The sequence below is a fragment of the Heptranchias perlo genome, unplaced genomic scaffold, assembly GCF_035084215.1.
Source record: "Heptranchias perlo isolate sHepPer1 unplaced genomic scaffold, sHepPer1.hap1 HAP1_SCAFFOLD_820, whole genome shotgun sequence".
NCBI classification, from domain to species: Eukaryota; Metazoa; Chordata; class Chondrichthyes; order Hexanchiformes; family Hexanchidae; genus Heptranchias; species Heptranchias perlo.
The window spans coordinates 42523-56887 of NW_027139856.1; the positions used below are offsets into that span (position 1 = coordinate 42523).

Consider the following 14365-nt stretch of genomic DNA (forward strand, 5'->3'; position numbering starts at 1 on the left):
GTGTTTGATGGGACAGTGTAGAGGGAGCTTTACTCTGTATCTAACCCTGTACCTGACCCTGGGAGTGTTTGACGGGACAGTGTAGAGGGAGCTTTACTCTGTATCTAACCCTGTACCTGACCCTGGGAGTGTTTGATGGGACAGTGTAGAGGGAGCTTTACTCTGTATCTAACCCTGTACCTGACCCTGGGAGTGTTTGATGGGACAGTGTAGAGGGAGCTTTACTCTGTATCTAACCCTGTACCTGCCCTGGGAGTGTTTGATGGGACAGTGTAGAGGGAGCTTTACTCTGTATCTAACCCTGTACCTGCCCTGGGAGTGTTTGATGGGACAGTGTAGAGGGAGCTTTACTCTGTATCTAACCCTGTACCTGCCCCGGGAGTATTTGATGGGACAGTGTAGAGGGAGCTTTACTCTGTATCTAACCCTGTACCTGACCCTGGGAGTGTTTGATGGGACAGTGTGGAGGGAGCTTTACTCTGTATCTAACCCTGTACCTGCCCTGGGAGTGTTTGATGGGACAGTGTAGAGGGAGCTTTACTCTGTATCCAACCCTGTACCTGCCCTGGGAGTGTTTGATGGGACAGTGTAGAGGGAGCTTTACTCTGTATCTAACCCTGTACCTGCCCTGGGAGTGTTTGATGGGACAGTGTAGAGGGAGCTTTACTCTGTATCCAACCCTGTACCTGCCCTGGGAGTGTTTGATGGGACAGTGTAGAGGGAGCTTTACTCTGTATCTAACCCTGTACCTGTCCTGGGAGTGTTTGATGGGACAGTGTAGAGGGAGCTTTACTCTGTATCTAACCCTGTACCTGACCCTGGGAGTGTTTGACGGGACAGTGTAGAGGGAGCTTTACTCTGTATCTAACCCTGTACCTGACCCTGGGAGTGTTTGATGGGACAGTGTAGAGGGAGCTTTACTCTGTATCTAACCCTGTACCTGACCCTGGGAGTGTTTGATGGGACAGTGTAGAGGGAGCTTTACTCTGTATCTAACCCTGTACCTGCCCTGGGAGTGTTTGATGGGACAGTGTAGAGGGAGCTTTACTCTGTATCTAACCCTGTACCTGCCCTGGGAGTGTTTGATGGGACAGTGTAGAGGGAGCTTTACTCTGTATCTAACCCTGTACCTGCCCCGGGAGTATTTGATGGGACAGTGTAGAGGGAGCTTTACTCTGTATCTAACCCTGTACCTGACCCTGGGAGTGTTTGATGGGACAGTGTGGAGGGAGCTTTACTCTGTATCTAACCCTGTACCTGCCCTGGGAGTGTTTGATGGGACAGTGTAGAGGGAGCTTTACTCTGTATCCAACCCTGTACCTGCCCTGGGAGTGTTTGATGGGACAGTGTAGAGGGAGCTTTACTCTGTATCTAACCCTGTACCTGCCCTGGGAGTGTTTGATGGGACAGTGTAGAGGGAGCTTTACTCTGTATCCAACCCTGTACCTGCCCTGGGAGTGTTTGATGGGACAGTGTAGAGGGAGCTTTACTCTGTATCCAACCCTGTACCTGCCCTGGGAGTGTTTGATGGGACAGTGTAGAGGGAGCTTTACTCTGTATCTAACCCTGTACCTGCCCTGGGAGTGTTTGATGGGACAGTGTAGAGGGAGCTTTACTCTGTATCTAACCCTGTACCTGCCCCGGGAGTGTTTGATGGGACAGTGTAGAGGGAGCTTTACTCTGTATCTAACCCTGTACCTGCCCTGGGAGTGTTTGATGGGACAGTGTAGAGGGAGCTTTACTCTGTATCCAACCCTGTACCTGCCCTGGGAGTGTTTGATGGGACAGTGTAGAGGGAGCTTTACTCTGTATCTAACCCTGTACCTGTCCTGGGAGTGTTTGATGGGACAGTGTAGAGGGAGCTTTACTCTGTATCTAACCCTGTACCTGCCCTGGGAGTGTTTGATGGGACAGTGTAGAGGGAGCTTTACTCTGTATCTAACCCTGTACCTGCCCCGGGAGTGTTTGATGGGACAGTGTAGAGGGAGCTTTACTCTGTATCTAACCCTGTACCTGCCCTGGGAGTGTTTGATGGGACAGTGTAGAGGGAGCTTTACTCTGTATCTAACCCTGTACCTGCCCTGGGAGTGTTTGATGGGACAGTGTAGAGGGAGCTTTACTCTGTATCTAACCCTGTACCTGCCCTGGGAGTGTTTGATGGGACAGTGTAGAGGGAGCTTTACTCTGTATCTAACCCTGTACCTGACCCTGGGAGTGTTTGATGGGACAGTGTAGAGGGAGCTTTACTCTGTATCTAACCCTGTACCTGCCCCGGGAGTGTTTGATGGGACAGTGTAGAGGGAGCTTTACTCTGTATCTAACCCTGTACCTGCCCTGGGAGTGTTTGATGGGACAGTGTAGAGGGAGCTTTACTCTGTATCCAACCCTGTACCTGCCCTGGGAGTGTTTGATGGGACAGTGTAGAGGGAGCTTTACTCTGTATCTAACCCTGTACCTGTCCTGGGAGTGTTTGATGGGACAGTGTAGAGGGAGCTTTACTCTGTATCTAACCCTGTACCTGCCCTGGGAGTGTTTGATGGGACAGTGTAGAGGGAGCTTTACTCTGTATCTAACCCTGTACCTGCCCCGGGAGTGTTTGATGGGTCAGTGTAGAGGGAGCTTTACTCTGTATCTAACCCTGTACCTGCCCTGGGAGTGTTTGATGGGACAGTGTAGAGGGAGCTTTACTCTGTATCTAACCCTGTACCTGCCCTGGGAGTGTTTGATGGGACAGTGTAGAGGGAGCTTTACTCTGTATCTAACCCTGTACCTGCCCTGGGAGTGTTTGATGGGACAGTGTAGAGGGAGCTTTACTCTGTATCTAACCCTGTACCTGCCCTGGGAGTGTTTGATGGGACAGTGTAGAGGGAGCTTTACTCTGTATCTAACCCTGTACCTGCCCTGGGAGTGTTTGATGGGACAGTGTAGAGGGAGCTTTACTCTGTATCTAACCCTGTACCTGACCCTGGGAGTGTTTGATGGGACAGTGTAGAGGGAGCTTTACTCTGTATCTAACCCTGTACCTGACCCTGGGAGTGTTTGATGGGACAGTGTAGAGGGAGCTTTACTCTGTATCTAACCCTGTACCTGCCCTGGGAGTGTTTGATGGGACAGTGTAGAGGGAGCTTTACTCTGTATCTAACCCTGTACCTGACCCTGGGAGTGTTTGATGGGACAGTGTAGAGGGAGCTTTACTCTGTATCTAACCCTGTACCTGACCCTGGGAGTGTGTGATGGGACAGTGTAGAGGGAGCTTTACTCTGTATCTAACCCTGTACCTGCCCTGGGAGTGTTTGATGGGACAGTGTAGAGGGAGCTTTACTCTGTATCTAACCCTGTACCTGCCCTGGGAGTGTTTGATGGGACAGTGTAGAGGGAGCTTTACTCTGTATCTAACCCTGTACCTGACCCTGGGAGTGTTTGATGGGACAGTGTAGAGGGAGCTTTACTCTGTATCTAACCCTGTACCTGACCCTGGGAGTGTTTGATGGGACAGTGTAGAGGGAGCTTTACTCTGTATCTAACCCTGTACCTGACCCTGGGAGTGTTTGATGGGACAGTGTAGAGGGAGCTTTACTCTGTATCTAACCCTGTACCTGCCCCGGGAGTGTTTGATGGGACAGTGTAGAGGGAGCTTTACTCTGTATCTAACCCTGTACCGGCCCTGGGAGTGTTTGATGGGACAGTGTAGAGGGAGCTTTACTCTGTATCTAACCCTGTACCTGCCCTGGGAGTGTTTGATGGGACAGTGTAGAGGGAGCTTTACTCTGTATCTAACCCTGTACCTGACCCTGGGAGTGTTTGATGGGACAGTGTAGAGGGAGCTTTACTCTGCATCTAACCCTGTACCTGACCCTGGGAGTGTTTGATAGGACAGTGTAGAGGGAGCTTTACTCTGTATCTAACCCTGTACCTGCCCTGGGAGTGTTTGATAGGACAGTGTAGAGGGAGCTTTACTCTGTATCTAACCCTGTACCTGACCCTGGGAGTGTTTGATGGGACAGTGTAGAGGGAGCTTTACTCTGTATCTAACCCTGTACCTGACCCTGGGAGTGTTTGATGGGACAGTGTAGAGGGAGCTTTACTCTGTATCTAACCCTGTATCTGCCCTGGGAGTGTTTGATGGGACAGTGTAGAGGGAGCTTTACTCTGTATCTAACCCTGTACCTGACCCTGGGAGTGTTTGATGGGACAGTGTAGAGGGAGCTTTACTCTGTATCTAACCCTGTACCTGACCCTGGGAGTGTTTGATGGGACAGTGTAGAGGGAGCTTTACTCTGTATCTAACCCTGTACCTGACCCTGGGAATGTTTGATGGGACAGTGTAGAGGGAGCTTTACTCTGTATCTAACCCTGTACCTGCCCTGGGAGTGTTTGATGGGACAGTGTAGAGGGAGCTTTACTCTGTATCTAACCCTGTACCTGCCCTGGGAGTGTTTGATGGGACAGTGTAGAGGGAGCTTTACTCTGTATCTAACCCTGTACCTGCCCTGGGAGTGTTTGATGGGACAGTGTAGAGGGAGCTTTACTCTGTATCTAACCCTGTACCTGCCCTGGGAGTGTTTGATGGGACAGTGTAGAGGGAGCTTTACTCTGTATCTAATCCTGTACCTGCCCTGGGAGTGTTTGATGGGACAGTGTAGAGGGAGCTTTACTCTGTATCTAACCCTGTACCTGCCCTGGGAGTGTTTGATGGGACAGTGTAGAGGGAGCTTTACTCTGTATCTAACCCTGTCCCTGACCCTGGGAGTGTTTGATGGGACAGTGTAGAGGGAGCTTTACTCTGTATCTAACCCTGTACCTGCCCTGGGAGTGTTTGATGGGACAGTGTAGAGGGAGCTTTACTCTGTATCTAACCCTGTACCTGCCCTGGGAGTGTTTGATGGGACAGTGTAGAGGGAGCTTTACTCTGTATCTAACCCTGTACCTGCCCTGGGAGTGTTTGATGGGACAGTGTAGAGGGAGCTTTACTCTGTATCTAACCCTGTACCTGCCCTGGGAGTGTTTGATGGGACAGTGTAGAGGGAGCTTTACTCTGTATCTAACCCTGTACCTGCCCTGGGAGTGTTTGATGGGACAGTGTAGAGGGAGCTTTACTCTGTATCTAACCCTGTACCTGCCCTGGGAGTGTTTGATGGGACAGTGTAGAGGGAGCTTTACTCTGTATCTAACCCTGTACCTGCCCTGGGAGTGTTTGATGGGACAGTGTAGAGGGAGCTTTACTCTGTATCTAACCCTGTACCTGCCCTGGGAGTGTTTGATGGGACAGTGTAGAGGGAGCTTTACTCTGTATCTAACCCTGTACCTGCCCTGGGAGTGTTTGATGGGACAGTGTAGAGGGAGCTTTACTCTGTATCTAACCCTGTACCTGCCCTGGGAGTGTTTGATGGGACAGTGTAGAGGGAGCTTTACTCTGTATCTAACCCTGTACCTGCCCTGGGAGTGTTTGATGGGACAGTGTAGAGGGAGCTTTACTCTGTATCTAATCCTGTACCTGCCCTGGGAGTGTTTGATGGGACAGTGTAGAGGGAGCTTTACTCTGTATCTAACCCTGTACCTGCCCTGGGAGTGTTTGATGGGACAGTGTAGAGGGAGCTTTACTCTGTATCTAACCCTGTCCCTGACCCTGGGAGTGTTTGATGGGACAGTGTAGAGGGAGCTTTACTCTGTATCTAACCCTGTACCTGCCCTGGGAGTGTTTGATGGGACAGTGTAGAGGGAGCTTTACTCTGTATCTAACCCTGTACCTGCCCTGGGAGTGTTTGATGGGACAGTGTAGAGGGAGCTTTACTCTGTATCTAACCCTGTACCTGCCCTGGGAGTGTTTGATGGGACAGTGTAGAGGGAGCTTTACTCTGTATCTAACCCTGTACCTGCCCTGGGAGTGTTTGATGGGACAGTGTAGAGGGAGCTTTACTCTGTATCTAACCCTGTACCTGCCCTGGGAGTGTTTGATGGGACAGTGTAGAGGGAGCTTTACTCTGTATCTAACCCTGTACCTGCCCTGGGAGAGTTTGATGGGACAGTGCAGAGGGAGCTTTACTCTGTATCTAACCCTGTACCTGCCCTGGGAGTGTTTGATGGGACAGTGTAGAGGGAGCTTTACTCTGTATCTAACCCTGTACCTGCCCTGGGAGTGTTTGATGGGACAGTGTAGAGGGAGCTTTACTCTGTATCTAACCCTGTACCTGCCCTGGGAGTGTTTGATGGGACAGTGTAGAGGGAGCTTTACTCTGTATCTAACCCTGTACCTGCCCTGGGAGTGTTTGATGGGACAGTGTAGAGGGAGCTTTACTCTGTATCTAACCCTGTACCTGCCCTGGGAGTGTTTGATGGGACAGTGTAGAGGGAGCTTTACTCTGTATCTAACCCTGTACCTGACCCTGGGAGTGTTTGATGGGACAGTGTAGAGGGAGCTTTACTCTGTATCTAACCCTGTACCTGACCCTGGGAGTGTTTGATGGGACAGTGTAGAGGGAGCTTTACTCTGTATCTAACCCTGTACCTGCCCTGGGAGTGTTTGATGGGACAGTGTAGAGGGAGCTTTACTCTGTATCTAACCCTGTACCTGACCCTGGGAGTGTTTGATGGGACAGTGTAGAGGGAGCTTTACTCTGTATCTAACCCTGTACCTGCCCTGGGAGTGTTTGATGGGACAGTGTAGAGGGAGCTTTACTCTGTATCTAACCCTGTACCTGACCCTGGGAGTGTTTGATGGGACAGTGTAGAGGGAGCTTTACTCTGTATCTAACCCTGTACCTGCCCTGGGAGTGTTTGATGGGACAGTGTAGAGGGAGCTTTACTCTGTATCTAACCCTGTACCTGCCCTGGGAGTGTTGATGGGACAGTGTAGAGGGAGCTTTACTCTGTATCTAACCCTGTACCTGCCCTGGGAGTGTTTGATGGGACAGTGTAGAGGGAGCTTTACTCTGTATCTAACCCTGTACCTGACCCTGGGAGTGTTTGATGGGACAGTGTAGAGGGAGCTTTACTCTGTATCTAACCCTGTACCTGACCCTGGGAGTGTTTGATGGGACAGTGTAGAGGGAGCTTTACTCTGTATCTAACCCTGGGGAATGAGTTGATGAAGAATCTCAGTGAGTTTGATTCCCATTGACTGGCGCAAAAATTGCCCCCAATTTTTGAAAGGTTAAAGGTTGAATTCAGTGACTTACCCCCAATTACACATTGAAACAGCAAGAAACTGGGCCAGGTCCATAGCCCAAACTTCATCCTGCTGTGCAGGCCGCAGGGCAGGGTTCAGCGGGTCAGGGTTCAGCGGGTCAGAGTTCAACGAGAGCAGGTAATCTTAACCTGGGAACAGATTGAGGAGGAAATTAAATCTCAGTGCAAACATCTGAAAGGAAGAATGATCGACAAGCACCAGTGTGATCTCCCGCTCCGTGTCTCCCAGTCCCACACCGGGCGGTGATCTCCCGCTCCGTGTCTCCCGGTCCCACACCGGGCGGTGATCTCCCGCTCCGTGTCTCTCGGTCCCACACCGGGCGGTGATCTCCCGCTCCGTGTCTCTCGGTCCCACACCGGGCGGTGATCTCCCGCTCCGTGTCTCTCGGTCCCACACCGGGCGGTGATCTCCCGCTCCGTGTCTCCCGGTCCCACACCGGGCGGTGATCTCCCGCTCCGTGTCTCTCGGTCCCACACCGGGCAGTGATCTCCCGCTCCGTGTCTCTCGGTCCCACACCGGGCGGTGATCTCCCGCTCCGTGTCTCTCGGTCCCACACCGGGCGGTGATCTCCCGCTCCGTGTCTCTCGGTCCCACACCGGGCGGTGATCTCCCGCTCTGTGTCTCTCAGTCCCACACTGGGCGGTGATCTCCCACTCCGTGGGGTTCAGTCTCTCTCTTTCTTTCTCTCTCTCTCTCTCTTTCTTCCACTCTCTCTCTCTCTCCCTCTCTCTCTCTCTCTCTGTGGGGCTCCCTTCAGTTCATTGAAATATTCAGAGTGGGTTTTTAATTCAGCGTCACTGTAAACACCTGTAAACAATTTTACAACCCCAAGTTATAGTCCAACGATTTTATTTTTAATCCCACAAGCTTTCGGGGGCTTTCCCCTTCCTCAGGCAGTGTCCCACACCACCTGAGGAAGGGGAAAGCCCCCGAAAGCTTGTGGGATTAAAAATAAAATCGCTGGACTATAACTTGGTGTTGTAAAATTGTTTACAATTGTTAACCCCAGTCCATCGCCGGCATCTCCACATCACTGTAAACACCATCAGGTCTGAGATCTGCCCACAGCCTCCACTGCCCACAACCTTCCAGAATGTCAGTCCTGGCCCAGCATTAATTACCAGTTAATTAAATTCCTCCTCCCAGATTGTTCGAGGGACTGACACCAGAGAATGAAAACTTTCCCTGCCCCTCCCAGACATTCCTGTCTCCTCGCCTGCAGGGCCTGCCTCTGTCTGGGGTACAGATCCCACTGGTTACCCCACCCCCCGATACCCCAGGGGCACCTACACAACATCTCCAACCCCCACCCCCTCCCTCCAGTGCCTCCCAGTTTCGTGTCGTCTGTAAATTCCGATGCCCTGCCTCTGGATTTGTACCCAAATCAGAGTGAACCGAAACGGTCCCAGAACTGGATACTTGGGGACATCACTTTCCACTCCTGCCCCCCTCTGAGAAACTGCCCAACTCCCCTCCTCTTAATTCCGTGCCCCCTTAACCTTCTCCAATTGTCACACTTCCTTCCCCAGCCCTGCTTTCCACCACTTCCACCCTCGTTAAACCGAGGGCCCCGTCTGCCCCTCTCAGGTGGATGTAAAAGATCCCACGGCCACTATTTTGAAGAAGAGCAGGGGGGAGTTCTCCCCGGTGTCCTGGGGCCGATATTTATCCCTCAACCAACATCACAAAAAAAACAGATGATCTGGTCATTTATCACATTGCTGTTTGTGGGATCTTGCTGTGCGCAAATTGCCTGCTGCGTTTCCCACATTACAACAGTGACCTCACTTCAAAAAAGTACTTCATTGGCTGTAAAGTGCTTTAGGACGTCCTGAGGTGGAGAAAGGCGCCATAGAAACGCAAATTCTTCTTTCTCCCGCTCCCTCTTTCACCCTCACTCTCTCCCTCCCTCTCTCTCTCTCTCTCTCCCTCCCTCTCTCTCTCTCTCTCTCTCTCTCTCCCTCCCTCTCTCTCTCTCTCTCTCCCTCCCTCTCTCTCTCTCTCTCTCCCCCTCCATCTCCCGCTCCCTCTTTCTCCCTCACTCTCTCCCTCCCTCTCTCTCTCTCTCTCTCCCTCCCTCTCTCTCTCTCCCCCTCCATCTCCCGCTCCCTCTTTCACCCTCACTCTCTCCCTCCCTCCCTCTCTCTCTCCCTCCATCTCCCGCTCCCTCTTTCTCCCTCACTCTCTCCTCCCTCCCTCTCTCTCTCCCTCCATCTCCTGCTCCCTCTCTCCTTCTCTCCCTCCCTTTCCCTCCCCTCGTAAATTTCCCCCCTCTCTCACCTACCTGTTCTCTCTCGGTAGTTTTGCACGATCTCTGTCTCTCCTGTCCTGCCCTCAGTCTGTACAGCCCGTGTATTCCTATGACGACAATCACCCTCCCCTCATACCAACCCTGTCACTGCAGCTTCCTGAGGGGGAGTCTCTGCACTACAGGGTCCAGCTGGACAACTGAACACCAGTACCGGGAATTCACCGGGACTGAGCCCCACGGAGCGGGAGATCACCGCCCGGTGTGGGACCGAGAGACACGGAGCGGGAGATCACCGCCCGGTGTGGGACCGGGAGACACGGAGCGGGAGATCACCGCCCGGTGTGGGACCGAGAGACACGGAGCGGGAGATCACCGCCCGGTGTGGGACCGGGAGACACGGAGCGGGAGATCACCGCCCGGTGTGGGACCGAGAGACACGGAGCGGGAGATCACCGCCCGGTGTGGGACTGAGAGACACGGAGCGGGAGATCACCGCCCGGTGTGGGGACCGAGGGACACGGAGCGGGAGATCACCGCCCGGTGTGGGACCGGGAGACACGGAGCGGGAGATCACCGCCCGGTGTGGGACCGGAGACACGGAGCGGGAGATCACCGCCCAGTCTCTCTCTCTCTGTCTGTCTCTCTCCCTCTGTCTCTGTCTCTCTCTCTGTCGCTGTCTTTTTCTCTCTGTCTGTCTGTCTCTCTCCTTCTGTCTCTCTCTCTCTCTCTCAGTCTCTCTCTCTGTCTCTCGCTCTCTCTCTCTCTGTCTCTGTCTGTCTCTCTCTCTCTGTCTCTTCTCTGTGTGTTTGTTTCTCTCTCTCGTCCTCTGTCTCTCTCTCTCTTTAACTCCGTCTCTCTGTCTCTGTCTCTCTCCGACTTTCTCTCTCTCTGTCTCTTTCTCTGTGTATGTGTGTGTGTCTCTCTCTCTACCTCTCTCTCTATCTCTCTGTCTGTCTGTCTGTCTCTCTCCCTCTGTTCTCTCTCTCTCTCTCTCTCTCTCTGTCTCTGTCTCTCTGTCTCTTTCTCTGTGTGTGTCTCTCTTTCTCTCTCTCTCTCTGTCTCACTCACTCACCTGACGATGGAGATAATCTCCGAAAGCTTGTGATTTTAAAATAAAATTGTTGGACTATAACCCGGTGTTGTAAGATTGCTTATCTCTGTATCAGAGATAAGAGACAATGACAGATAATGTGGGATCAAGAGAGAGGAGAATGTGAGAGACAGAGAGTTCGTGATAGACTGAACGAGGGGGATGGCAGAGAAAAGCAAAGTGGAAGAGAAAGACGGTGAGATAGATATTGATCGAGTAAAAGAGAAATAGACTGCAAGAAATCACAGATGGAGATAAACAGTGAGAGAGAAGGAGCGATAAAGGAGAGAAAGAGAGAGAGAGAGAACGAGATTGAGAGACAACAGATGGAAGCAGAGATTTAAGAGACCCGTCAATCTGTCCCTGGTGATCAAGAATTAATTCCAAATTAATCTGAATTAATTGCTGGTCAGGTCAGGAAAGTACAACAGGATTGGCCAGTCCGGGGGGGGTGAGGGGGGGAATCGGACAACAGGATTGGCCAGGTCCGGGGGGGTGAGGGGGGAATCGGACAACAGGATTGGCCAGTCACGGGGTGGGGGGGGAATCGGACAACAGGATTGGCCAGTCCGGCGGGGGGGTGAGGGGGGAATCGGACAACAGGATTGGCCAGTCCGGGGGGTGAAGGGGGAAATCGGACAACAGGATTGGCCAGTCCGGGGTGGGGGAATCGGACAACAGGATTGGCCCAGTCCGGGGTGGGGGGAATCGGACAACAGGATTGGCCAGTCCGGGGGGGGGTGAGGGGGGAATCGGACAACAGGATTGGCCAGTCCGGGGTGGGGGGAATCGGACAACAGGATTGGCCAGTCCCGGGGGGGTGAGGGGGGAATCGGACAACAGGATTGGCCAGTCCGGGGGGGTGAGGGGGGGAAATCGGACAACAGGATTGGCCAGTCCGGGGTGGGGGGAATCGGACAACAGGATTGGCCAGTCCGGGGGGTGAGGGGGGAAATCGGACAACAGGATTGGCCAGTCCGGGGTGGGGGGGGAATCGGACAACAGGATTGGCCAGTCCAGAAGCATTTACCCCTTTGACCCTGGGGGGGTGCAATTTGTCCCCTCTTCAAAAGAAATGAAGGTAAATTTAAAAGGGCTGATCCAGAACTGAGGGTTTTCAAACGATCCAGAAAGATTGAACAGACTGAGGCTGTTTCCTCGAGAAAAGAGAAGGCTGAGGGGTGACCTGATCGAGGGGTTTAAGATTATGAAAGGGTTTCGATAGGGTAGATGTAGAGAAGATGTTTCCACTTGTGGGGGAGACCAGAACTAGGGGCCATAAATATAAAATAGTCACTAATAAATCCAATGGGGAATTCAGGAGAAACTTCTTTACCCAGAGAGTGGTGAGAATGTGGAACTCGCTCCCACAAGGAGTAGTTGAGGTGAATAGTGTAGATGGATTTAAGGGGAAGCTGGATAAACACATGAGGGAGAAAGGAATAGAAGGATATGGTGAGAGGGTGAGATGGAGTAGGGAGGGAGGAGGCTCGTGTGGAGCATAAACACCCGGGATAGACCAGTTGGGCCGAACGGCCTGTTTCTGTGCTGTACATTGTGTGTAATTCTGTGATGAATTCTCAGTGTAGTCAGGAGTTGTTGGGAGGTCTGGATTTTAAATTCTTTCACTGCCCCAAGGTGCTGGTCGGGGGCCATTGTGTCTCCCAGCAGGCTGATGGGAAAGAGGTAAGTCGGAGCAGATGGTCCTGTCTGTCTGGCCCTCTCTATGGGTTGGTCACGCTAAGCGATGATGGATGGGAGTGATCCGAGGCCCTGATAGAGTCTGTCAGAGTCTGAATGGACAATTCTGGTATGTGCAGGGTGTTTCTCTCTCTCTCTCTCTCTTTTCATTTAATGAACTAGATCGGGCCTTTGATGAACTGGCTGCCTTGGAATAATAGTCTTCTGACCTTGCGGTTTCCATGGCAACAGGGAGCTATGGTAACCAAGCTCAGAGACGGAGGCTGGACAGAGACGGGACAAGTTTGGTGGAGACAGGCCGAGATGTAAAGTCAACAGGACTGAGGAACGAGAGTGAGTGGATTAACTCTGCTAGTGGGAGGAGAGGGGGTGAAAGAGACTCGAGACAGGTTCATCCTTCATTGGCAAGGCTGCTCGCACTCCATCTTATCCCTCCCTCGAAGACACCGACTCTCACTGGGGTACGGGTCCCACAGACACCGACTCTCACTGGGGTACGGGTCCCACACACACCGACTCTCACTGGGGTACGGGTCCCACAGACACCGACTCTCACTGGGGTACGGGTCCCACAGACACCGACTCTCACTGGGGTACGGGTCCCACAGACACCGACTCTCACTGGGGTACGGGTCCCACACACACCGACTCTCACTGGGGTAACGGGTCCCACACACACCGACTCTCACTGGGGTACGGGTCCCACAGGACACCGACTCTCACTGGGGTACGGGTCCCACAGACACCGACTCTCACTGGGGTACGGGTCCCACAGACACCGACTCTCACTGGGGTACGGGTCCCACACACACCGACTCTCACTGGGGTACGGGTCCCACAGACACCGACTCTCACTGGGGTACGGGTCCCACAGACACCGACTCTCACTGGGGTACGGGTCCCACAGACACCGACTCTCACTGGGGATGATTTCTTCTCTCTCTAACCCAGGGGCACTGAGGCCAATTGTAGCCCCTCTCCCAACCCAGATCGAGATGGGGGAAGGGAGCCTGGAATGGTTCTGGACTGTGGGGCTCAGTCCCACACCGGTCATTGCCTTTGCCCCCTGAGGAGAACAATCTTTGGCAAACGTCACAAGGTGCTAAAGATGGAGACCAACTTTCTGGAGGTTCAGAGGCTGCTCTTGGGGACTTGTACACCTTGAACTGTCACAAACCCACCCCCTAATCCCTCGATATAAAATACACCAGCGCACTGAGCGCTGAGAGAAGGTCGTGTTCAAATCCCTCCATGGCCCTCGCCCCCCTCCCGATCTCTGTAACCTCCTCCAGCCCTACAGCCCTCCGAGATCTCTGCGCTCCTCCAATTCTGGCCTCTTGTCCATCCCCCGATTCCCATCGCTCCACCATTGGCGGCCGTGCCTTCAGCTGCCTGGGCCCTGAGCTCTGAATTCCCTCCCTAAACCTCTCCGCCTCTCTCTCTCCTCCTTTAAGACCACTTCTTAAAACCAACCTCTTGTCAACGGTCCTAACATCTCCTTATGTGGCTCAGAGTCAAATTCTGTCTGATTAACGCTCCTGTGACGTGCCTTCGGACGTTTTACGACATTGAAGGCTCTTGACGTGAGGGAGTTGGATGGCCTGTCGCCAAGAGTTGGTGTTTAAAATTGCCGTCCCTGACAGCCCAAGACTCTCCGACTCCCCCAGCCTGGCCGACTGCCCACATTTCAAAAGAAGAGCGGGGGAGAGAAACCCTCCATTGTTATGGAGCTGAGTGGGGGATTGATAGGCCCAGTTGCCCCCCGGCAACCACGCTGCAGAGCAGCCCGCAAGGCCGGATCAGGCCTCTGGAGTTGCTGCCGGAGAGAGAGCGAGAGAGCAGGAGGGGTGGGGGAGCCCGCTGAGTAACCCCGGGGGAAGGGCTGTGTCTGCGGGGGTCCGAAGGGGAGGCCTGGAAGGGTCAACCATCTGGTATTTCTGTCGAGTGCAAGTCATTTCTAAACGGTCTCCCTGCTGGATTCCTTCAGTCCCTTTTCTCCTGGCTGCTCCACATATGTTTCCCATACTTCATCGTCCTCTCTCAGCGCCGCCGATGCTGCTTTCAGTCGTTATGTTTTACGAGCGTCTGATTGTCACAGTCTGGCTCTCTCCCCACACTCTCAATCATCCTCTTTTCA

At 53.0% G+C, this 14365-nt stretch overlaps 1 protein-coding gene across 1 annotated transcript in view; it reads right to left on the reverse strand.

Annotated features, from left to right (window-relative positions):
- nphs1 (NPHS1 adhesion molecule, nephrin) overlaps positions 1-9540 on the reverse strand; it is a gene marked incomplete at its 3' end in the record, with an annotated part of 51326 nt that extends 41786 nt beyond the window's left edge. The window contains exons 1-2 of the mRNA XM_067981602.1: positions 9471-9540; positions 7176-7314 (exon numbers count right to left, since the gene is read on the reverse strand). Of these exons, the coding sequence (XP_067837703.1) occupies positions 7176-7233 (58 nt within the window). The remainder of the gene's footprint in view (positions 1-7175; positions 7315-9470) is intronic.
- Between the last annotated feature and the right edge of the window lie 4825 nt (positions 9541-14365).